Source organism: Truncatella angustata (genome assembly GCF_020726525.1).
Source record: "Truncatella angustata strain MPI-SDFR-AT-0073 chromosome Unknown BKA67scaffold_2, whole genome shotgun sequence".
NCBI lineage: Eukaryota > Fungi > Ascomycota > Sordariomycetes > Amphisphaeriales > Sporocadaceae > Truncatella > Truncatella angustata.
The window spans coordinates 7162939-7185517 of NW_025763382.1; the positions used below are offsets into that span (position 1 = coordinate 7162939).

Sequence of the window (22579 nt, forward strand, 5' to 3'; positions counted from 1 at the left end):
CCCTCCAAGGGACCAAAAAGTACAGCAAAATGTAGTCGTGGATCCCTTTTGTATAGCTCGAATCAAAATGGTTTCTGGCCGTGTCCTTGAGGATCTCTCTAGAGGGGAATATCCAGTGGAATAGCGAACAGCTACCGTGTTGCCTCATCTTATACAACATCTAGAGAGTGACGATGCCTATGTTGTGGCACACGCCACTCTTACTGCAGCCAGTGTTGCTATGAACCAGCAGCGCATATCAAGATCACACCTGAGATTCTGGTTTTCAGTTGAACCCAATTGAAGGACTCACGGGATCTTGGTGCCAACTGCTCCCGCAAACTATGATCTCAAGGTGATCTGCCAAAGGCTGGGTGTCAGTGACACTCGACTAGGCTGGAATCATTCATGAGATGCTTGCAGCCTTCGGACGAGGCAGGTTAGTGTTCTACTAAATTTTCATAGTTCATAGGCGACATTACATCGTCAAAAAACCCTCAGGTCCGCAATGATCCCGCCATGGCATGCTCATTGAACGTAGCGCACGTGCAGCACATTGACGACTCATACCAGAATCAGTCCAGACCATTATAGTCACCATCATTCTTATGACTATCTATTGAGCAGAACAAATGTAGAACCGCGTGTGCTTCTCAACTACTACTGTCCACAGCTGGGCAAATTTCTCAAGCGCTAATATCATAATTATAAAGGAGATCCATACGCTAAGAAAAAGCTGATCCGTGCCACGTGAAGAAAGTTCCTATAATCCCGTATGCCGGAGGAGGAGGGGGAATAAACTGGTTGCCACGCAAAGAAAAAGTCTCTTGGGACCTTCATAAACAATCAAGGTCCGAACAAGATCGACGGCTACATCAATCGTTCCCTGGGTAAGACCGGCTCACTTCTGTTCTGCTAGAGCCGTCGTCGAAGTTATACGTAGAAGGCACCGAGCCAGAGCCAGAGCCAGAACGAGAGGCGCGGCTATCAGTACTGCTACCTTCGACGTTACTACCCCACTTGGAAAAGTCGACGCCCATGTGCGGCGAGGGAATCCAAGGACGAAGGAACGAAGAATCATGACGGTCAAGCGTTGTACCCTCCAGAGTAGCCATAGTATTCAGGAGGCTATTCTGGACTTTCTGCCACCATGACTTGTTCTTCTGCACTGGTGACTCAGCCTGTGCGTGACCTTGCTGGGCTCCGTTTAGGTGTATCGCCTCTCTGTCCTTCTCGCGATCCTTTGTGCTCTGCTTTCTGCTAACCCAAAGCGAGCGGAACGAGATTATACAGGCGATCACAAACGCTAATGAGGAAAGGTCATTACCCGATGCTCGGCGCGACACGAAGCGAAGAAACTTACAAACAACGTATTCCATAAAGAACCAAAATAACGCCCACGCTGTGTCGAGCACTTTGTGGTTGGCCTCCTGCACAGCCCCATACACGTTGCCGAAGATGCTGCCACGGACGATGGTGACAGCGATGTTGAAGGCGACCAGGAGGAAGATGCTCGTGAGGACGAGCTTCTGGCGCAGGTTGATCTTGGTCTGCCAGACTATGACAACGGGGAAGCAGATGACTATTTTGTGCCACGACGGTCAGCGTCAAAGATCAGATGATAAGGGCCACCAAAGTGACCGACGTAGCTTCGGGGGCGCAGAGGAGACTTACTGATGACATCGGACAGGACATCGATGGATATTGATACCTTGTACGCCGTGTATATGTAGTTTAGGCTAGACTCACTCGCACACTGAACGACGATATGTTCAAGGCTGCCGAACGAGCAGCTGTAAGGGATGACACCGAGAAGCACCGCCAAGCAGCCAATGACCAAGGTGAAGGCAATCCACCAAAAGATCAAATACGACTGGATCTGGTGGCCTAAGCGGTAGAAAAAGACCAAGAAGTTGAGCTTGATGAGCCAGATGCCCACCGTGTCCAAGATCAACACGGCGCCGTCCGCTCGCAGGCCAGCAGACATGCGGCTCGGAAAGTCCGGTCCAGGAGTGGCTTGGAGATTTTGGACGTGCATCATCAGGTAGATGTCTGCTAGGAAGCGTTGGAGGACTGCAGCGATACTGACGAGGATCGCCATGGATCCCAGAACCAGGTAGTCCTCGATAAGGAGTCGGCGAAAGCAGACGAGTCTAATCAAGAAGCGGAGGATGCAGACTGCCAGGCAGAGGCCAGTGCCCACCCAGAGGACAATCTGAGGCGGCGAGGCGTGGAATTAGTTGAAGTTCAGCATTGTATTTTTTTTTTCTTTCAAAACAGAGCAGTTCTCTTGTCTTGACCTGGTGTGGAATAGCGAGACGTACTTTGAAAGCCTGCTCGGATATCAGCTCCGTCGTCGTTTCGTAAAGCGCGTTGTCCCCGAGTGAAGCCATTTTCAAGAATGCCAAATATCTAGGCTAAGACTAAGGACGGTTGTTCTTTGAAAGAACCGACAAAATAATGATAAGGTCAAATCGAGTCTTGCTCAGCTCTCTCACAGACAGAAAGCAAGCTTGCGTATCCGCTCCAGTTCTGGTCAGACTCGGATACGCAAACGTGGTGGGGAAAGTTATATAATCCGATCTGACTGTGCATCATCCTGCTATGTGCTATAATGGTCGTTTGTTCAAAGAAAGACCCCCATCGTCATGATGTGACACGGGTGTGGACGCCACAAGCCAACTGCATTGGCTGTTATGCAGTTCCTAAGGATGAAGGATCTTATTTTGACTTACAGAAAAAGGTTGCAGGGTCGGAAAGTATGATTTACACGTCAGGTATCGCGAAGGAAGGAGTACATGAAGTAAGCGAGGCCGAGGGAGGGTAGATTTCGTGTAGCTACCCCGGGGGTGATGGCATCAGCAGCAGGCTATTCTGGTCCTCCGCCTCAGCGATTGGACATGGCTCCATGATATTCCGACCGCTAGGTAGAGCGGCACGAGGCTGCCACACGTCCTTTACTGCGCTGTGCCGGACAGGGAGATAGAAGCGTGTGATGCTGCATGGGGGCGTCAGCTTTGTGTAACGTTTTGGAGCTTGGAAGTGCCCCCTGGGCTAACAAAGGCGTGCGATGCAACTTAATAAAGACGGCCAAATTTCCATGGACCCGATCTGGGTGACAGTCGGCAGCAGAATAACATCCTACGTACCGGTACTTCTACGCGTGTTTGCTTCATGAGTAGTTTACCGTGGCTCAGCCCCGCTCGCCGCACGTTGCCCACTAAAATTGACAACAGCCAGATTGTGTTGGCTGGCTCTCCCTTCTTCCCTTCATAGGCCCGACCTACACACAAACAACCATCAAAACGCCGACTGTATGCACCTTAATCCACCAAACGACCCTGCTTTTAATTACCGCTGCACACCTCCATAGCTATTTGACCCCTCCTGTCCAATCGCGCCGCGAGTGTTGCCTGTTGCTCAAGCTTGAGCTTCGGAGGCCACGCATCGTTGACCTCGAATTCCAGAGAGCTTCGATCGCACCAGCACACCATGCTCTTCACCATCATAATTAGTACTGCAGTTATCGTCATTCTAGCCGTCGCCATGACTGATATTCGGGAGATGTTCCGCGTGGTCCTGTTCGGGTCGCGCAATGATGCATCGCGCAGTGCCGCCGCCTTTGACCCTGCCCGAGACATCCCGTCTCTGGCAGGCAAGGTAATCATGATCACGGGAGCTGCGGGCTTCCTCGGTCGGCAGACGGCTATTGAATTGGCTCGCTACGGCCGGCCTGCGCGCATCTACATCGCAGACCTGCCCCGTGACGCAGAGGCCAAGATAGCTTTGGCCAAGCAGATCACCAGTGAGGCCTATGGAGGTTCTACGTCTCCAGAGGAAGCTGCTAAAGCACCTACCGAGATTCGATTTGTCGACTTGGATCTTGCGTCTTTAGATGCCGTCCGAGATTGCGCCGCGAACTTTATCGCCCAAGAAGAGCGGCTAGACATCCTCTTCTTGAACGCAGGCATTATACGCGTCTCAGCTGCAACAACGAAGGAAGGTTACGAGGCTCACTTCGGCATCAATTATCTCGGCCACGCGCTTCTATCTAAGTTGTTGTTACCAATACTGCGGCATACTGCGGAGGAACCCGGCGCCGACGTACGTGTGGTCGTTGTCTCAAGCGAGGGCCATTTGATGGCACCGACAAATGGCATTGACTTCGATTCAGTGAGGAGTGACTGCGCAGGCATGGTAAGCTCTGATAATATTCCTTATATACTACGAAAGGCTGCTCACGCTAAACCCTACTCTAGCATTATGCAAAACGCTACGGGCAGAGCAAAGTAGCCCTCATCGGCCTGACAAAAGAGCTCTCTCATGATTATCCTCAATTCAAAGTAGTTGCGGTACATCCTGGGAGAATCTTGACGGGTATGGCAGAGTCGCTGCGAAAAGAGAGTCTCCTGACTCGTCTAACTTTGCCTATTGCACCATTATTCTGTGTTCCGGTAACAGTGGGGATCAGGAACCACTTATGGGCCGCAACGAGCTCAGATGTTCTCACCGGCATGTACTATGAGCCCGTGGGTGTACCCGGAAAACAGTCAGCTGCAGCAAAGGATGAGAACTTTTCCAAGAGGCTCCGGACGTGGACGGACGATGCCTTGAGTGCAATCACGCCGCTTGAGTAGCCATCTAATACATTGATGGGGGTACATGATTGACGCTTCCATCTGCTGCGTGCCCCTGTAGCATCCGAGAAGCTTTTGTATCATCTTAGGTGGCTCTGCCTAATTTTAATAGTGGTAAACATAGCAGGAAGATCATCCTAGCGGCGAAAGATGTACATTATGAGGTAGAATGCAGGTCTATATATGAGCAGCAGAAGACCATCCATTTGATTTTAGCCAGTAGTTGGTGCAGTAAGCATACAATCAACCGTGTCCAGATGAATGCTTGCAAGAAATGCATGGCTATGTCGGGAGTAACCCCTGTGTATTGTTCGAGGTTGACTGATCATGCAGGTGGAGAGCTGTCTTTTGTACTTACCCCCTATAGAAAACGGCGATGTACTACTACCCAAATCCTTCGCCTCTCTCCCAATCATGCACCAGAGACGGAATGCAAGACATTGCCACCCGAATTTTGGAGAGATACAACTTCCCACCCCATCTTACCTCATCTTACCCCAAACAAAGGCGCATTTTTCATCGAGAAGTTTCATCTTGGTGCGATCGGACCCGAGAAACGTTATTACTCTCCACGTAATGGACGAACCGTCTCCCATGCTTCGACACTTTTACCCACCCTTATCTCCGAGCAATCACAGCGAAATGTGTTTTATGATTTGACCATTCCTCTACTCAGTGGTATTGCTACCATTCTACGAATCTGCGGATATCTTCCAGTCTTGTTGTTATAATGCAGCTAGATCAGAACAGCAAGGACAGGCTTGCCACGGCCATCGTGTGCACCGTTCTCGTTATATCGTCCATTCTACTGCGTTTGTGGTGCAAAATATCGTTTCGTGCTGGCCTTCATTTAGAGGATTGGTTGATGCTCATGGTAATGTTTGCATACGTAGGTGCTAGCGCTGTTGACATCTGGGGTACGATAATCTCACTGCTCCTGATCACCACAACCATCGCTAACTCTCCGCAGGGCTTTTCAAAGGGGCAAGTGGCAAGGAGATTACTGAGATCGCAGCTGCGTTGCTCTTGAATCCATCTCCTGAGAATGCTGCTACTCTGGAAAACTATTTGAAGGTAACAATTTCAAGTCGCCTCTTATCACACTACCACCTAAGAGCTACTAAGGAAGTCAAGGCATTGTTTATCGGCGCTTTCATTTCACCTATAGGACTCACCTGCATCAGGATTTCAATTTGCCTCTTCTACATGAGGATCTTCTCAACCAAGGCGTTCCGTACCAGGTCTATGATAGTGATCTGTGTGAGTATTGCGTGGTTGATTTCAGCATTTGTTGTGAGCCTTTGCTTCTGCTTTCCGCTTGAGAAATTCTGGAATCCAATCAAGCCTGGGCGCTGCATTGATATAAATCTGTACTTTCTCCTCATCGGTGTTTTCGAGACCGTGCTCGACACTGCTGTCCTTGCGCTCCCAGTAAGAGCCATCTTCAAGGTCCAACTGCCCTTGAAAACGCGACTCCTCGTATCCGGTATCTTTCTGCTAGGAATCTTGTAAGTGGAGACCTTCACTGGGCACCGTTCAACTGCTTAGGCTTACATAAACAGCGCTGTCATCACTAATGCATTGCGCATATCTCGTATTTATACACCGCACAGTATAAATGGTAAGACTCAATGCAGCACTACCTTTACCGGTACTGACCGTTGCCTATCTAGTATCGTTGGGCCAGGCGACAATATGGACTCATATTCACTCTGCGACGGCGGTAGTCTGTGCCAACCTACCGATCTACCGACCGCTTACCAGAAGGCTCGGCGAGCTCATTGGCGAGGTACGATCTTGGCTTGGCTCTTCAATCACATCAATGCGCAGCAAACAACGACACACAATTGAGGAGTCTGAGGGCAATTTTGAATCGTCTTTCCAGCTGGCGAGTATGAGCCCTCGTGCTGGGACTGACAAGAAGGAGCCGCTGTTCCAAGGTCCAGTAGAGTCTACGCCTTCACGCACTGCACTGAATCCTCACGAGGGCATGAATACAACTACAGCCTGGCGAAGTGACGCGTCCATGGACTACCAAGCCGCTCCTCCGCAGAGCATCATGCATACCAGGGCATACGAAGTTGTATGAGTTATGCAGTGGCTTAATTGCTCTATTCTCTGTTGGTAATATTATAAATATTGATCAGGAAGATGGCAGCACCTAGACTCAGCAGTATGTCGATTGAGGAATAATTGGACTCTACACGGTCGTGCCGTCGAGCAAAATGTACTTTCAATTGTTTGCTTTGGTGGGGGCAAGGGGGGGGGGGGCTGGACAGGTAAAGGAGAAACAGGGAAAATAATACCCGAGCAAGGGAGCTGCCGCCTCAGGCGGGGTCCCAGGCAATATTTCGGAGTACCAGTACAAAGTGGACAAATGCAGCCACATCAGTGGCCTGCCGCATATCTCGTGTCATCCCTCCGCCACATACTCGCAGATTTAGGTATCACAGACAGCCGCATTTAATCTTATAATATTCAGTACCTCAGAACTAAGCCGCCAGGTACCGTGCACAGCTGGACACCTTGGCATGATTCCGAGATATTTGTGGAGCTTTTCAACTTTCATCTCCTTCGAATGAGTTCCATAATTCTTAAGTTTTCGAGTTGGATGTTTTGATCATTGCAGGCCATTCTCTTGCTATTCGGCAGTCCCGTTGGTCAGGTTCCGGAACACCCATGGACCAGCCGGTACCATTCCGTGCTGTCATTGTCGGTGGCGGCTTGGTCGGCCTCACTGCAGCACACATATTCTCAAAAGTTGGTATCGATTTTGTGGTCCTGGAAAAGCATGACACTGTTCTTGCCTCTCGTGGAACAAGTTTGGCACTTTGGCCGCAAACCTTCCGCTTATTCGACCAATTAGGCCTACTCGAGGCTGTGAAGCCAATTCTGGACCATATCAACGAGGGAGTTGTTCTTTCCGCGGAAAATGGTCGCATCAGAAGAAAGGATAACACAACCGAGCTTGTAGAGAGAAAGTAAGATGTCCATGTCCAGGGGAGTCCATTCTGATTGCTGACTAGTCAGTCATGGCTATGGCATCAGATTCATGGACCGTCCACAAATGATTGAGTTCCTCTATGACAGCTTGCCGAACACCGCGAAAAGTTGTATACTGTTAACGAAGAAAGTCGTGGACATTGAAATCCTTGAGGAGAAAGTAAATGTCATTTGCGACGATGGGAGCTCACATGGCGGGTCTATCGTCATAGGAGCCGACGGGGTGCGTAGTCATATCCGATTGCTTTCGCAAGCTCTCAGGGCTTGCTGTGAGCCTAAAGAATTACCACAAGCTCAGCTCACACCATATACAACAACATACCGACTGTACTTTGCAGATATACCCCTCTTGCCTGGCCTGGCTCCAAACACCAGGTATGACTCAATCCATCAGGGTGTTTGCACTCAAATCATCAATGGAACAAGTAAAGGCTGCTTTGGCATTTACGAAAAGCTGGATACTCCGACTTCGACGTCGGCAAGATATACACAGGCACACAAAGCGGCTATGCTGAAGCGATGGGGTCATCTATACGTGGCGCCTGAGTGGACCGTATCCGAGGTTAATGACAATTGCACCGGCGATTCTGGGCTGATCGATCTTGAAGAAGGATTGATAGAGCAATGGTCCTACAAGCGCATAGTGCTGGTCGGCGACGCTATTCGAAAACTTGAACCCCATGCCGGCTTGGGATATAATTCCGGCGTGACGGATCTAGTTGTCCTGATGAACAGTCTGCGTAGGCTGCTACTGAAAGATAAATATCCTGGGACGCCAGCTCTTGAGGAGCTATTCAAGTCATATCAAGATGCCAGGATGAAGGATACATTGCAGATGATAGAGATCTCGATGGAGAGTGCAAGATTGCTGGCATGGCTTGATTGGAAGCATATGGTCATAGGGAAATATGCGTTGACCCTCCTCCCCTTGACTGGGTTAATCATCAAGAAAACTATTTCGCCTCTGATCAGTCAGACACCAGTCCTTGAGTGGCTGGAGGAGAGAAGTCTGCCGAAATCATTGGTTAAATGGAAGTACCACCCGGTTCAGCAGGGTGATTAGCCTATATATACGCCCCTGTTTCGACCGTTCTAATTTACATACGATAGATCTCTGTAGAAAATAAAGTATCGTCCAGCGTGAACCACGATGATTTTTGTAGGTGATGGTGAGGCTCCTGTTCTCGCGACACTGCCTTGCAGTTGACCATGTAGTCAAAGTATGAGGCTGGGGTAATATTCTCCCCCACTCACAGCATCAATGGATGATGAACTGCAACTATGATGTTTGGATCACCCTAGTTGTGCCAAAACTTCATTTCTATGAGCCTACGAGTTAAACGGACGAACCACTTACTGATGCTGGAGTTACAGCTTAGCTGGGGTCCCTGGCGCCAACTCTCATGAAACAGAACAGACATAGCCACACCTCGACATCAGTGGCAGGTAGTATTTCCTTATCGAAGGATTCGGTCAGAAAAAGAGAAAATGCGACACAAGAAGAATGAGGCCGGCTCACTGTATTCCAGACATGCACGACGCAAAGGGAACTGCAGTGTAACCAGGTAGCAATGCTGAGAGATCGATCAATGTACATGATGTGACCAAGCCGAAGTGACAGGCCAGTTATATGGCGTAAAAAGCCGCACTAGCCGTCTCGCATTCGCGTATAATAAATTAATCTGGTAAAGTCCTGGGAAGCGCGAAGCATGCATACCAGACGCCCCGGTAAGCCAAAGGATATATTAAACAGGGGCCAACATAAATGACGAAACCCGGATGAAGTTTCTACCTATGACTGGTCTGGGAACATGGGGTGGCATTTGATGGTGGCTGCGACATAAATTGTCACTCAATCACCACTCAATGCGGCAAGGGATACAACTCTGTATGGGTACACCTGGAGGATCTTCTTTTGCCCCGGCTGAATGTGTGAATGTGGAGCATACGTAATTTTAGCGTACATCGTTTCGTTTCGTTTCGCCGGCGGGAACGATCCTTGTGGGAGTAAAATGCCAAGCATGTATTGAATACGTAATCCGCGGACTACTACCTTTCGAAGATTATTATTGGTCTATCATACATAACAGAGTTGTTGTAGGATTCGTGCCTAGTAACAACGTTGTGCCACAGTAACATCGTTGCGAGTGAACGGAACGATAAGGCTGCGAAGCAAGCATTTGATTGGCTCGCTAGCATCAAGTCGTACATAACGTCAGCCGAAATAACGTGCGTCGATCTTGAAGAGGGGAAACTATATTGTGCTCTGATTTGCTGATGGGGCGCAATAGGGCAGAAATAGGTCATGTATACAGGGGTCACACCAGACTAAGACTACAGATCCGTAAGGTCAGTGGCAACCTTGTTAGTCTAGCGGAATCCTACGGTACTTGGTACTAGTCTAGACTAACCTTTGACTACATGGCTTGGCTCCCGCCCATTCGCCCGCTAATGCACACCGAAATCATGCCTTGTTGTGTTGCAATGCCGCCCCCAAACGCGGGTCACCAGCATGCAAACGGTACAATTCGTATGTGGGGGATCAGATCATAGTGGCCTATTTGGCTTCAACGCGACGTTTGGTGTCATCCTACGAATCCTGCAAATCCCGGCCGACGGGAGTGAGATCCCCATGAAATGGTCTTTTCGGGTTTCTGGCTTTCTCCAAATCCACCCTCCACACGCCAGATGTTCTCTCGCTCTGGAGGGCCCAGCCTGTTCCTGCTGCGAGGCGGGTGAAGCGCTCGTAGTCGCCTTGGAGTGATTTGAACAGCAGCGGTGTCCATGAGGTACCCGTTCGACCCTCCTCAACCCTCATCCTTCGCTGGGCTTTCTCAATTTTCGCTTTTTCGGCTGAGCCTACTGCGATATCCCCAGCTTTTAGTGCCGAAGTGACGTGTTGCCATGCCCGCCTTGACTCCCATACATCCTGGTCCTGAAGGGGTGGTAGAGAGACAGGCGTTGGGTTGTTGAACGCTACGTTGGTGTCGTACTCTTCGATAATTTTAGAAGTTCTGCCGTCACGTACAGTGAATGAATCAGACCATCGCCCAGAAACAACGTAGAGTGCCTCTTTATTCGCATCGTCGCGGCGATACATGGTTGCATCGAAATGATTGCTCTCACCACGGCCGAAGAGGCTGGTTCCGGAAAACCGGATCTCAGAAATGAAGCCAGACGAGGATATCACGTACTTTTTCCCAGTGAGCTCCGGATACAGCCGGCCCGAGAGGAAACCCTTGACGTGCGCGTCAGGAAACCCGATCAGGTGGTCCTCGTCAAAACCGTCAATGTGAACGATGGCATGGCCGATCTGACGGATGTTGATGTTCCCCGTAAAGGTCATCTCAGCGCGTGCATAACCTTCTGCATGAATGCCATGAGCTTCGTCCCACAGGCAACAGGCTGTGATGGGCGGGTGATGCGAAACTTGTTCGGTGGTTAGATTGACAGTCGCCGTGTCATCGGTCCACTTGGCGGCATAGACTTCCCCCAAGAAAGCATTCAGTGGCTTCTTCAGGCTAGTCGTCGTTGACCCCCCGAGGTAATACTGCGATCGCAGGCTGGCCAAGTACCATTTCAGGACGAGCAGGGCCCGCTTCTCAGCGTCGCTTTCGACCGCCGGGGCCGCAAAAAGGGAAGGCCGCTCACTCCAGCAGCTTCCAACCTCAGTAACTGAGGATGGTGCGAGAAAGTGAGGCGGAGCCGTGATATTAGCAAAGTCGCCGTTGACGGAAGAAAGGAACTGTACATTGCCGTAAGTTGTGTGAGCCACTTTTAAAAGAATGATCTTTTAGTAAGCTATCAAGTAAATTGGCATTACCTTGAGGAATCCACTTAAGCTGGATACGTGACTCATTGTGTCGCTTCGCTTTCTAACAGCTTCACATCCGAAAAGAATAAAGGTTGTTTGTCTAGAAAAGAGTGTTTGCGATTAATAAAATGTCCGAATTTAATGATCTGCAGCTTAAATTAAATGTGGGCCCAGTCCACCAAATACTGATTAGTCTAGCGTTATACTTGGTATTTTATTTCCTAATAGCAACATAAAAATACATTGCGTGGAATAATATCTATGTATGATAGAAAGAACAAACAAATAGCATTTAAATTACAGTTATAAGAACTTATGTATATTTGATACAGTTGTTAATACTGGTTACAAGATTTTAATTTTCGCAAATGGCATCTGCGGGTGGCGGAACAACTTCTCAGACGCTCGCATTGTTTGGAGTTCTTTTGGCAACGCTAGAAACTCAAAGTTTAAAATAAGAAGCACTACAATAATGCGAAATTCCATCACCGCCAACTTACGTCCTATAGGGATGAGTATAGATTAGTAGCCACAACGTAGTGAACGAGATAATGATCGCTGACCATCGAAGCCTTCAAACACAAAGACCAGTGTGAGACTTACCAAAACATCCACGATAGCCACCCCCAAAAGCGAGGGATGGTATTGCATACGCATCAAACTTATCTCTACCGGTTGCTTCATCTTTGATGAGCCACCTCCTTGGTTCGAAGTTACCGAGATCTCGGCCTGCAGCGCCAGAGAAGCAGTCTCCGTGCTTTTGTATGGCGGCCTGGCTGCTCACACTCCTCTGGGAACTATCAACGGGTGGAGTAGTACGATTAATGTGCAAGTTTACAAGTACCTCGGCACCCTTAGGTATCCTGCAACCTAGAATCTCGGTATCGACAACAGCTTGCCGAAGGTTGCCTTTGGAGGTACCGGCCAGGCGTAGGCTCTCCTCACACGCACCGTCGAGATAGGGGACTTCCGTGTCAAGGATTTCAGCGTACGTTGGCAATTGCGGACCAGGGAACGTAGCCTTGAGTACTGTGCGCAATTCCTTTTGGACAGCCGGATAGGCCTCCATGAACTTAACAAACCAGGAGAGAGCGTTGGCTGTAGAATCGTGGCCCTGATTTGAGTATGCGTTAGTGATCATGTACAGCATTGGAAACAGCCCACCTACCCCCACGAGCAAGATAAACATTTCATCTAACATGTTCTGGTCCTTCGCCGGATCTGTTGGTAGCTCTCCGGCCTTTCTGGTCTCGAGTATCCGTCGGCGTAGCACTACATCAACCATGCAGGTATCCGAGTTATCAGCCTCCAACTTTCCCATCTCGATACGTCTAAAGCGGTCTGCAGCCTTTCCCATTGCCAGACTAATCTCGCCTATGACCGTGCTGCGAAATTTCCGATGGCGTGGAGTCCACGTCTCCAGCTTCTGGGCCCATGTTGGCATTGGGGTCTTGGAGTTCCGTGAGATTGCCTCGCTGATATACGTCACCTCAGCTTTGATAAAAGCGCCGCGCGGTGCTTGCCAATGAATCTTGTCGCCAGCCGCCTGTGCCTGCAGTTTTTCGATCTCGATCCTTGTGGCCCCGGGGCTCTGGCCGACCATGGCAGCCCAAATAGCGTCCAAGGTGGCGTTCTTGAAGTCATCATGAACGTTGAAGGGATCATCTCTATACACACCCGAGGCCTTGAGCTTCCAAAGGTCCAGTAGTTCGACTGTCGCCTGATAGATTCTGGGCGCGGCCGCCCTGCGGAGGAAATCGACGCGCATCACCTCAGCCCACAGGCGCTTCTGCGCTTTCAACTGGGGTGTGGTATATTGGCTGAGTGTTGCACGGGGAAACATCGGTGCGAAAATATCGACCGTCATGGGCGATTTGTCAAACTGCTTTTGGCGGCGGACCATGATGTCTTCGACTTCTAAAGGGTCCTCTAGAACGATGAGAGGCCGGCGAAAACGGGGAAATAGAACCTGCGCAATAGGCGTTCCGAGCTTCCGTGTGGAGATAGCGAACATGGAGTCGGTGATCTCGTCGCTCCCCCGGATCACTGACATCAGCTCGGGCATGTCGCCGCTGATACGTTTTGCCGATGCTTCCACATAGGGAATACCCGGGTACGGCTTCGGGTAGAGCTTGCGCCAAACTACGCAGAGCACGATGCCCGAAAAGCCAAGAAGAAAATATGTCAACATCGCTTGATAGAGTAGGTGGCGTGGCAGACCTTGGTTCTGACAGTGTATGCGAACTTTGGGTTTACAAGGGCTTGGAGTTGCTGCCCTGTCTCAGCTCTGACCGAGACCGGGCTTGTGGTGCAATGGGTTCGCGTCAATCGGACTTTATTTTTGAAGCATTTACAGTGCGAGCTAATTGGCTGTGGCCAAGTCTGGTGTGCAAGTCTTGAGAGGTAATGAAGCCAACGCGGAAATCTCATGCAGACGCCCTGCGCTGAGATAAGGAAGGCATTCAACCTTGACCTACAAGAATGATTACAGATAGATTCCAATAATATCTCACGCATGTAAGCTCAATTAATATCAATAAGCCAAAAACATCTCGGCGAAACTACTAGTTCCAGGTTCTGTGAACGTGCATCATATGTAGGCTAGCTTATGTGCAGCCCAACCGGCAAACAAAACTGGGCTGTGGGGGCTGGAGAAAATATGAGGGTGCACTTTGGCGAGCGGAGACGGCTTGGCTTGTAACCGATGCAGCTTACCTGATCTCACTCTCGAGCACAAGGTCGTGCCCGCACGCAAGTACATTGCCCAGGATATTTTGGGAGCTCGGTAAGAAGTAAAAATTCCAGTCCAGCCTTGTTGATGGTGGCTGCATGGCGTATGCATACTACCAACATGTAGATCGGCTCTAATGATCATTCATGTTCTTGCATGCTTGCAGCGGCAAGGGAGACAGGCAGAACAGGGTAAAGTGCCATTCTTGTCACGAAGTACGGAGTAAATAACTTTTATCTCGCAAGAAGCAAGAATGACACACCACAAGCTGCGCGATCCTTCAAGGCGCTGCGGGGTTTGTACACGGATTCATCCACCAATACATTCCGCGTAAGGGTTACACCACCTCGTACATAAACAATCACGTGTTCAACTTCGTTGAGAGCTTGCTATGTAGGTCAATTGTCTAGAGTACGTATGATTGAGGCTACACAAGGTTTTCCATTGATCCTTCAACACAGAAGTGCCATGCATCAGCTCTTCTCACCCAGAAATGGGGCTCGCTTTAGTGTAACGGCACGGCTCGCCAAGTCCTAAACCCCCCTGACTAGTTCTACGGAGTCAAAGTCCATGACGTCGGTGTTCATTCGAGAAGCAGTTGACTGAATTATTTGCTTTGCTGCGTCTGAACGGGCCAAAATTTGAACACTGTATGGGTTAGGCTTGGTCAACAGACCGGCTGCATTGAGAAGAGTATGGTCAGTCACCTGGAACATGATACATCCGCGTCACGAATGAATGAGACTTACGTGTCTTATCACCCATATCTAGCGGCGTCGCACCAGGTTGAGGCGTGACATCAAATGCCCATATTATACGGGAAATAGTAATGTACAATGAGGCTTCAGCCACGAAAATACCTTGACAAATACGGCGACCAAACCCGTAGTGGAAATGATCCCGCTGGCGGAAGTCAGATTGGTTTGCACTGGCGGCGGCGTGTAAGTCGTCCTCTAGGAATCGCTCTGGGCAGAACTCGTAAGGGTCCTTATAGACTTCCGGGTCACGATTGAGCACGGTAAGATTAGGGAAAACGATGGTGCCCTGTGGGATTCGGGTTCCATGATACGAGTCCTCTTCCGAGGTTGCGTGAGGCACGCCAAGACTCCCGATCGGCGCCCATCGATGCACCTCTTTGATGAGAGCTCGAACGTAAGGTAGGTTTGGTTGGTCTTCCCAAGTGGGTAGTCGCGATGGACCTACAACACGATCAAGCTCTACGATAACAAAATCAGTCTTCGGCCACCCAATTCAAACCTTACAAGACAGGGAACGCTTACCTTCTTGGGCAGCACGGAAGGCTCCGGGATTCATAGCCATGATTTTGAAGAATGTCTGAAGAATACTGCTGGTGGCATCAGCTCCAGCACCGATGAGCATGCCCAGAATGCCAATGGCCTGGTCGTCGTTGATATTTTCATTCTTCTGAATCTTCGTCAGCTCGGCACCGAAACAGTTTGGTGCCGTGCCTGCTTCTATCTGCATGTGAAGAGTTCTCAAGAAGGCCCTGTGCAGGACCGACTCCCTCTTTTGCAGGTTAGAAGCGATCTTGACCCAGGGTTGGAATTTCTCGGGTAGCTTCTCTAGGATCGGGAAATAGTCAATCAAAAGAGTGCCTGGTTGAAAATCTAGACAGCTCCGTTAGTAATCATACCCCGAAATCTTCTTGAAGTCCACTCACAATGTAGCATTTCAGCCCACACATTGTAGAAATCAACCATGATAGGATGATCAAGTTGGGCGAGGCGAACTCCGTATATGGTACAGAACATGACGCTGAGTGAGAAACGCTCAGAATGCGCCAGAAATTTCTGGGGAGCCTCCAAAAGGTCCTTGAGCATCACCGTAGATTCATAGTCCTGGTAGTCTCGAAACTTGATGGATTGTTGCTCCCCGAGTAGTCTGTGGTAGACGTTTCGAAGCAAGCGGAATTGCGGACCAACCCCTACCCCTAGTAGCCTATACGGCCATGCACGTTGGCGAAAGTTGTTTTGTGACGGCCTGTCAGAGTAGATTACACCTCTCTGAAACCAAATTAGCCGTTGCATTCCACTTGTTCTCGCCCTTGACAAGCAAATTGGTGGGTATCATTACGTTGTCCAACAGCTCTTTAGCATCCCTCGCGCTATTAATGATGAGAACGGGTTGAGAGCCAAGCCACATCATCGCAGTGGCCCCGTACTTCATCGCCAACTTTAGCAGCTCTCTATCTGGGTTGTTCAAGATTTTCGAAAAGGAAACGAAGTTTCCCAACAACGGCCATCGTTTAGGCCCCCCGAGAGGTCGATGTTCATCCTCTTTCAATTGTTTGGTCGATGCAGGGGTCTCAGGGAAACTGGCGAGGAGCCACGAGAGAAAGAACGCAGAAAGCACTGCAACAAGAGAAAGGTACTGAACGTTCTCCATTCTCAAGTTCTTTGGAGTTGGAGACAGAGACAAAAAAGTCAAGACGCATGGATAGTATATGCCGAGTATCTAGTGAAGACCGTAAGGGACAAGGCATCAGCGCTGCATTTAAATATCACGACATAATACCACAAGGCGTAAAACTTCGAATGATAACACTAGGCTTACGATCCTGCCGTCTTGAGGGTGGCGAGAGCGTTGCAATCTAGATATGCCACGCCTCATCAGGTGTCCACCAAAACACCAATTTTTTTTTTCCAATCGGGCCACTGGTATACATGCAGCCCTCCTAGTCACAAACTGGGCGGAATCCTTGGTATTGACTGAGTGCCTCTTAAGTTGCTGATTCGTTCTCCATACAAGGGGAAGAGAGTTGGGGGCTGTAGGCTGACCAACTGTCCATGATCCGGAAGGATTTTGCTTGAAGCCATAATTAGGAGTCGTGCCGTGGTCTAACATGAAACTATAGAAAAGGGGGACAAAATGATAGGCAGAATACTGAAGGGAGTACTTTGTATCGACGACTCCATGGTACATCTGGTGGTGAATTCGGTCTTGGCAGTACCGCTGGCGCACGCCCGAGGGGTGGACACCGATTCCGCTAACCGTTTCGGTCTATGCCGCGAGTTCGGCTTGCAGGTGCGGTGAGTAAAAGCCGGATTCTTCCAAATCGTCGCCGTCTTTCGCTGTTTAACTTTTATTCCTAACACATTGACTAGTGGCCGTTGTGACTCGGAAATCCCACAGCCCAGCTCTCGCTGAAGTTGCACTCATCAGTGCTTGGGTTGCCTTTGATGTCATCACCAGATTCGCCATGTTTGAGCGGAGCCGAACCATTGCCACTTTCCCAAGAGAATATCTGCAATCCTGGATTCTTCTGTGAGTGATTGAATCCAATGCCACATATTCAATCTCATCAAAGGCCTGGGTTATTCTTTCTCTCAGCGAGGTATTATTGACGAAGGAGATCTACACGTCGCTAATAGCTAGTTTGCAGGCCCGAACAATACCGAATCGTCCCCTGCACAATACTGTCCACCTACTCCGGACTGTCTCCTCACTCGGTTGCAACTTGTGAGAAATATATGCGATGGTCCTCAGGGCATATATGAGCCGGTAGCGTGTCCACGAGGATACTTTTGTGCTCCCGGGGGCAAGGAGGTGAGGCTGTGCCCCCAAGGGCACTTTTGCCCTTTAGGGACTGTGGTGCCATTTCCGTGTGGCCCTACTTCAGTATGTCCACAAGGCTCGGACAGAGAGTTCATTTTGGATGGCTTCATAGCCATTCTTATAATCGACCTCCTTTTCCTAGCTATTGTACTCAAGCCTTACTTCAAAGCTCGCTTTCGCAGTTGGTCAACTACACCTGATGGTAAAAGAAGTAAGGAGGAAAGCGATTGTAATCTCGATCTTGAATCATCCCGGCTCGACAAAAGTGCCATTCGCCATCGAATGCAGCGCGTTGGTCTAACGAACGAAGACTTTAACTGGGCACCCGACATGATGCCGAAGTTCGTGGCCTTAGTAAAAAGTTGTGTTGGTTCAAGTGAGATAGGATTCTCCTTCGGCTTCGAACAGCTTTCCTTGACCCTTGCGAATGGGAAGAGACTTATCGCTCCCCAATCCGGCTCAATTTCCCAGGGCAGTGTATGGTGTGTCATGGGTCCATCGGGTGCGGGCAAGAGTGAGTTATTCTCTCCTGCCAATATGTTATACACGCACCGGTTGACTCGTCTCAAGCCAGTTTTGTCAACTTGTTGATGGGAAAAACTTCACGGACGACCGGTCGCCTTTACGTCAATGGTGTGCCGTCACAAATTACGAAGTAAGTCACATCCTACAAGCTTGATTCCATGACCTCTCCGGAGGCGACTACTTACGGTAACTTATGGGTAAATCAAGGTTTAAGAAATTAATAGGATACGTTCCACAAGATGACGTGATTGTACCGGAATGCACAGTACGCGAAAACATAATGCATTCAGCGATGATCCGACTGCCTCGTACCTGGACCGATACGCAGCGCATCGAACTTGTTGACACTCTGCTGTCTTGTCTCAATCTTGTCGAAGTTCAGCACAACATCGTGGGCGACGAAATCTCTTCATATATTTCAGGCGGCCAACGAAAAAGGGTAAGCATAGGTATCGAGCTAGCCGCTGCCCCTATGGCTCTCTTCTTAGACGAACCGACATCTGGACTGGATGCAACAACTTCGTTGTCTATCATGAGATTGCTCCAGAACTTATCCAAACAAGGCGTCACCGTAATTTGCATCCTACATCAACCGCGACCGGAGATCCTCGATCACATCGACGGAATTACTCTTCTTGGAAATGGCCACCAGATCTACCATGACCAAATGAGTGGCCTCGCTGACTATTTCCGCACGCTTGGTTTTGATATCTCCAGCCGAACCAATATCGCTGATGCAGCCTTGGATATCATATCTGGTGGTTCAGCCATGTACCATAAGTCCGGCCAAAGCTTCACAGCCGAGTCGCTGGCCAATGTATGGGAGAGCTACCCTGCAAGATCGCCGCAGAGTCTTTCCAGCTACGGACAGGACATTTCGTCTAGAGAACAACTAGAATCCATGAATCGCTCAATCTACGGCAGGGGACTCCCAAGGCATCGGCAAGTTTACCTTTGTTTTCTGCGTTCCCTGAAGCAACAACTAGTGCGATGGAACAGCTTCGGCCTCGAGGTTGTGGTCGGTGCAGTTGCTGGACTACTCATTGGGTTGTCGTTATATCAACTGCGGGGCCAGCACTTCCAGGGCGCTTACTATTCGCCATTTCAAATCCTTTCCAGCGCCTTGAACTACACTACTGTTCCAGAAATAGGACTCTTGTGCAATACGGCAATAGGTATGTTATATATATCTGTCTACATTGTTGATCAACTACTGCTAACTATTTATCCACTTATAGGTCTAGCTTCCGCTGCCCCGGGCGTGAAGATATTCGGGGAGGAAAGTATGGCAACCCCATAAGTCCTTTTGAGTTCACCTGGCCGCCCATGACTATATCTGCACAAACGGCTGACCTTATTGAAGAGCAGGTATACCAGCGTGAGGCGAGTGCGGGCCACTCTCGCTTGGCGTACTACCTAGGCAAGACGATTTCGGCCATTCCACGTATTGCCATATCCGCTATGCACTTTACCGCATTCTACTGCATCTTAGCGACGCCCTGGATGTCTTTTTGGAAGATATATCTGACGAACTTGTTGTATTTCTACTGTAAGATTTCAATCTCATTTTACTACAGTATGATGCCTTGCCGTGAGTCTTTCACTGACGATGCGAATCTCCAAGGCATATACGGACTTGCTTCGGCCGTGTCCATGATGGTTCGCAGAGAGGATGGGCCTCTACTGGCCATGATCGTAAGCTTGATCATCGGCGTCTTTGGTGGGTATGGCCCACCGCTTTACAACGTGAAAGAATGGCACCTAGAATGGTTCTGGCGTCTATGTCCAGGAGTGAGTCTAACGCTTTCCACTCCTAATCGCTACAGTGCGGTATAATTATGAACTCGAATGTCGCGCTGAACAAGGGGTATCCTAGATTTGGTTCACTGAGGCGTATTTCGACCAACATCTAGCTAGAGTGGTTCATCTTTACGATTTAGATGCGGCGGCGAACTGGACTGGCTACGTCAGGGGACGCTTTAGCATTGATATAACGTGAGTTCCACATCGAAACGCTAGCTTGAGGCTTTTGAGCGCTCACATATGATTCTAGCCTCCTTTTCATTATTGGCACCGTTTATCGCATGGCCGCTTATGGAGGTCTTATCTTCTTCAATCGTTAAAAAAAGGTTTGTGGTAAACGCCGATGAGTCAAAAAGAGAGCCATTGTATAATGTTAGCTTATTGTGTATCGAAGTATATGCCTTTGCCATTCTTAACTGAATGAGACATGGCTAGTATAAAGCGTTTATTGACCATTGTTGATATCACGGCAGGTCGAATTAATATCACTTTTATGCTGTGTCTAGACTATTTCTCTAAAAACATAAATACGGTGTTCGCAGGACGTTTGCTACTTTTATGTTTGCTATTGTTTATTAGAAAATACATATCATGACTGAGAAACATACCCGTTCGGGGAATGGCGTGAACGTGTAACGCTCTCCATTGACAACCAAGGTGCCGTCATACGTGCAAAGTTTCACATGACCATGGATAACATACATATATATCACTTCGATACGAGGATGCCACGTTAGGAGTTCAGCAACCATCTGACAGTTTTGATGTTTATGCACAACCCTTCCAAAAGAACAAGGATTTGTAGCGGAAAGGTGCGCGTGACTCGGATATAAAGTAGGAGTACCAACAATGTTAACTCACCTGGTTTAAAATGGCACCGAGAAGGGAAAAGCATATGGAAGGTTATGGTCACACGGCTGCCGGATCATTGAACTTTCACACCGGTTGGTGTGGCCAGTTTTCATATCTGTCTCTTTGTTTCAAGCCTCCCGTCAGCGCAATGTCTCCTTGTCTGCCCCGGAGGGTTCATCTTTTCTACTACCGATTCATCTGGATCGATCCGGTATCAGAAAACACCCTAATGTAGATACTTAACCTAGTATATCTATCTGCATTCAAATATAACACCAAAATCTAGTCTGTATATTTTGCGAGATGTTGATTAACAGCTTCAAAGCCTTGGTATATTCTCTATCTTAAGAATTGAGACGTCTCTGAATTCGGTATGTTCAGAGAGCTTGGATAATGTATAAACACCGTTGAGGCATCGCCTTCTCCTGCGAGCAACAGCATTCGTCGTGAAAGGCACGTGAAGATTGTGCCGATTCTACTTGATGTGAAAGATGTTGTATATCAGAATATGGGGGTGCATGGATCACTCTTCGTACCCTTATACTCTTACTTATATATAGATCTCGACGTGCCCATAAAAGAATAAACACACAAGCAACCTAACTCATAGCATACCTAATTTATCTTTTCTTTGTAATTGGGGCAATCTCATCATCTCAAAACAGCATCCGGATGTAAATAATATTAGTGCTTTTATTAAATCAGCGTAGGCCGCTTAAAAAGCCAATGTGAAGTGTTGACTTACTTATAATATTATATTATATAGAGTAATTAAATATTCTCTTTTTCTCCTCCTTCTTTTATAGCCTCGAATTTTACGAAAACTTGGGAAACTTGTGCTATTCTGATAATCTGATTAACAGCTTAATATATTTCGAGCACTTTTGGAGTTGCTTCTATATTATTAGTGCTTTGTTCAACCATAAGAAACACGAACTGTAACTGACTAGACCCTGTTATAATACCATATTCTATACATATAGTCAGCTCTATAGTACAAGTTAACATCTTCTTTCCATTTTTACCCCGCTTTTACGGAGGTCGCTACCAAAAGTCATTGCTAGACTAGCGTCATTTTTGGAGATTGTCTCACGGCCGGCAACACTGGTAGCATGTAAGTCAAAATAGCGTGTAAGTCAAAAGCTGTGTATTAGTTATCTACGGGTATTAGCAATACAAGCTCCTCGTCCATCTAATCAAACGTTGCGTTCCTATAACATACTTCCCGCCTTTTAATTTCGGGACACTATTCTCGTTATCTCTAGCACCCCGTTGGGTACTAGGCCTTCCCGGGACCGGAGCCCGGCCTGCTCTATACTTGTTGCCACCCTCTAGCATGATGATCTATTATATGTGATAAGATATTCCTTCGATCCATTGCCGAACCACGTCTATAAGTAGTTGCTTCCACGCTAATTTCCATCCTTTGATAGCTTTTAGCCTTTTGTGGGAGACTTGTCAACCGCTTTTAGTAATCGTGGGTACGGGTTGTTATACGTTTTAGAAGGAAAAGAAAGGCTATATAACAACTAAAGTAAAGAACTTGTTATAATAGCCAATTTAGTATTTAATATTTAGATATAATTTAATACCTATCTACCGATCAAGATGGTAATGAACTCTAAATAGGTGGTTGTGGAATGGCTTCTCCATTCATTT

General features: G+C 48.5%; 8 protein-coding genes across 8 annotated transcripts; 4 read left to right on the forward strand and 4 right to left on the reverse strand.

The window, feature by feature from the left end:
• Window positions 1-854: 854 nt before the first annotated feature.
• Window positions 855-2372, reverse strand: BKA67DRAFT_656651 (uncharacterized protein; the record flags this gene model as incomplete). The annotated part of the gene is made up of 4 exons (XM_046106974.1): window positions 855-1285; window positions 1343-1561; window positions 1654-2194; window positions 2304-2372. The coding sequence occupies 4 exons, from the start codon at window positions 2370-2372 to the stop codon at window positions 855-857; spliced, it is 1260 nt and encodes a 419-aa protein (XP_045962694.1).
• Window positions 2373-3543: 1171 nt separating this feature from the next.
• On the forward strand, window positions 3544-4870 carry BKA67DRAFT_674471 (uncharacterized protein; the record flags this gene model as incomplete). The annotated part of the gene is made up of 3 exons (XM_046108755.1): window positions 3544-3784; window positions 3830-4176; window positions 4239-4870. The coding sequence occupies 3 exons, from the start codon at window positions 3544-3546 to the stop codon at window positions 4614-4616; spliced, it is 966 nt and encodes a 321-aa protein (XP_045962695.1). The 3' UTR covers window positions 4617-4870.
• Window positions 4871-5346: 476 nt separating this feature from the next.
• BKA67DRAFT_656653 (uncharacterized protein) lies at window positions 5347-6705 on the forward strand (the record flags this gene model as incomplete). The annotated part of the gene is made up of 4 exons (XM_046106975.1): window positions 5347-5533; window positions 5587-6124; window positions 6179-6237; window positions 6290-6705. The coding sequence occupies 4 exons, from the start codon at window positions 5347-5349 to the stop codon at window positions 6703-6705; spliced, it is 1200 nt and encodes a 399-aa protein (XP_045962696.1).
• A 346-nt stretch (window positions 6706-7051) lies between these two features.
• BKA67DRAFT_558124 (putative monooxygenase) lies at window positions 7052-8757 on the forward strand. The gene is made up of 2 exons (XM_046102304.1): window positions 7052-7597; window positions 7647-8757. The coding sequence occupies exons 1-2, from the start codon at window positions 7296-7298 to the stop codon at window positions 8680-8682; spliced, it is 1338 nt and encodes a 445-aa protein (XP_045962697.1). The 5' UTR covers window positions 7052-7295; the 3' UTR covers window positions 8683-8757.
• A 1204-nt stretch (window positions 8758-9961) lies between these two features.
• BKA67DRAFT_558126 (oxysterol-binding protein) lies at window positions 9962-11535 on the reverse strand. Its single transcript, XM_046102305.1, has 2 exons — window positions 11443-11535; window positions 9962-11364 (listed from the first exon to the last, which is right to left on the reverse strand). The coding sequence occupies exons 1-2, from the start codon at window positions 11476-11478 to the stop codon at window positions 10210-10212; spliced, it is 1191 nt and encodes a 396-aa protein (XP_045962698.1). The 5' UTR covers window positions 11479-11535; the 3' UTR covers window positions 9962-10209.
• Window positions 11536-11778: 243 nt separating this feature from the next.
• BKA67DRAFT_591435 (cytochrome P450) lies at window positions 11779-13624 on the reverse strand (the record flags this gene model as incomplete). The annotated part of the gene is made up of 3 exons (XM_046104715.1): window positions 11779-11936; window positions 12037-12454; window positions 12602-13624. The coding sequence occupies 3 exons, from the start codon at window positions 13622-13624 to the stop codon at window positions 11779-11781; spliced, it is 1599 nt and encodes a 532-aa protein (XP_045962699.1).
• Window positions 13625-14863: 1239 nt separating this feature from the next.
• On the reverse strand, window positions 14864-16699 carry BKA67DRAFT_620677 (cytochrome P450; the record flags this gene model as incomplete). The annotated part of the gene is made up of 4 exons (XM_046105475.1): window positions 16259-16699; window positions 15846-16188; window positions 15445-15792; window positions 14864-15381 (listed from the first exon to the last, which is right to left on the reverse strand). The coding sequence occupies exons 1-4, from the start codon at window positions 16568-16570 to the stop codon at window positions 14864-14866; spliced, it is 1521 nt and encodes a 506-aa protein (XP_045962700.1). The 5' UTR covers window positions 16571-16699.
• A 566-nt stretch (window positions 16700-17265) lies between these two features.
• Window positions 17266-20668, forward strand: BKA67DRAFT_558140 (uncharacterized protein). The gene is made up of 9 exons (XM_046102306.1): window positions 17266-17449; window positions 17568-18254; window positions 18311-18395; window positions 18473-19440; window positions 19504-19548; window positions 19629-19814; window positions 19890-20056; window positions 20142-20260; window positions 20319-20668. Exons 1-9 carry the CDS (start codon window positions 17365-17367, stop codon window positions 20386-20388), a joined length of 2412 nt encoding a protein of 803 aa, XP_045962701.1. The 5' UTR covers window positions 17266-17364; the 3' UTR covers window positions 20389-20668.
• The last annotated feature ends 1911 nt before the right edge of the window (window positions 20669-22579 follow it).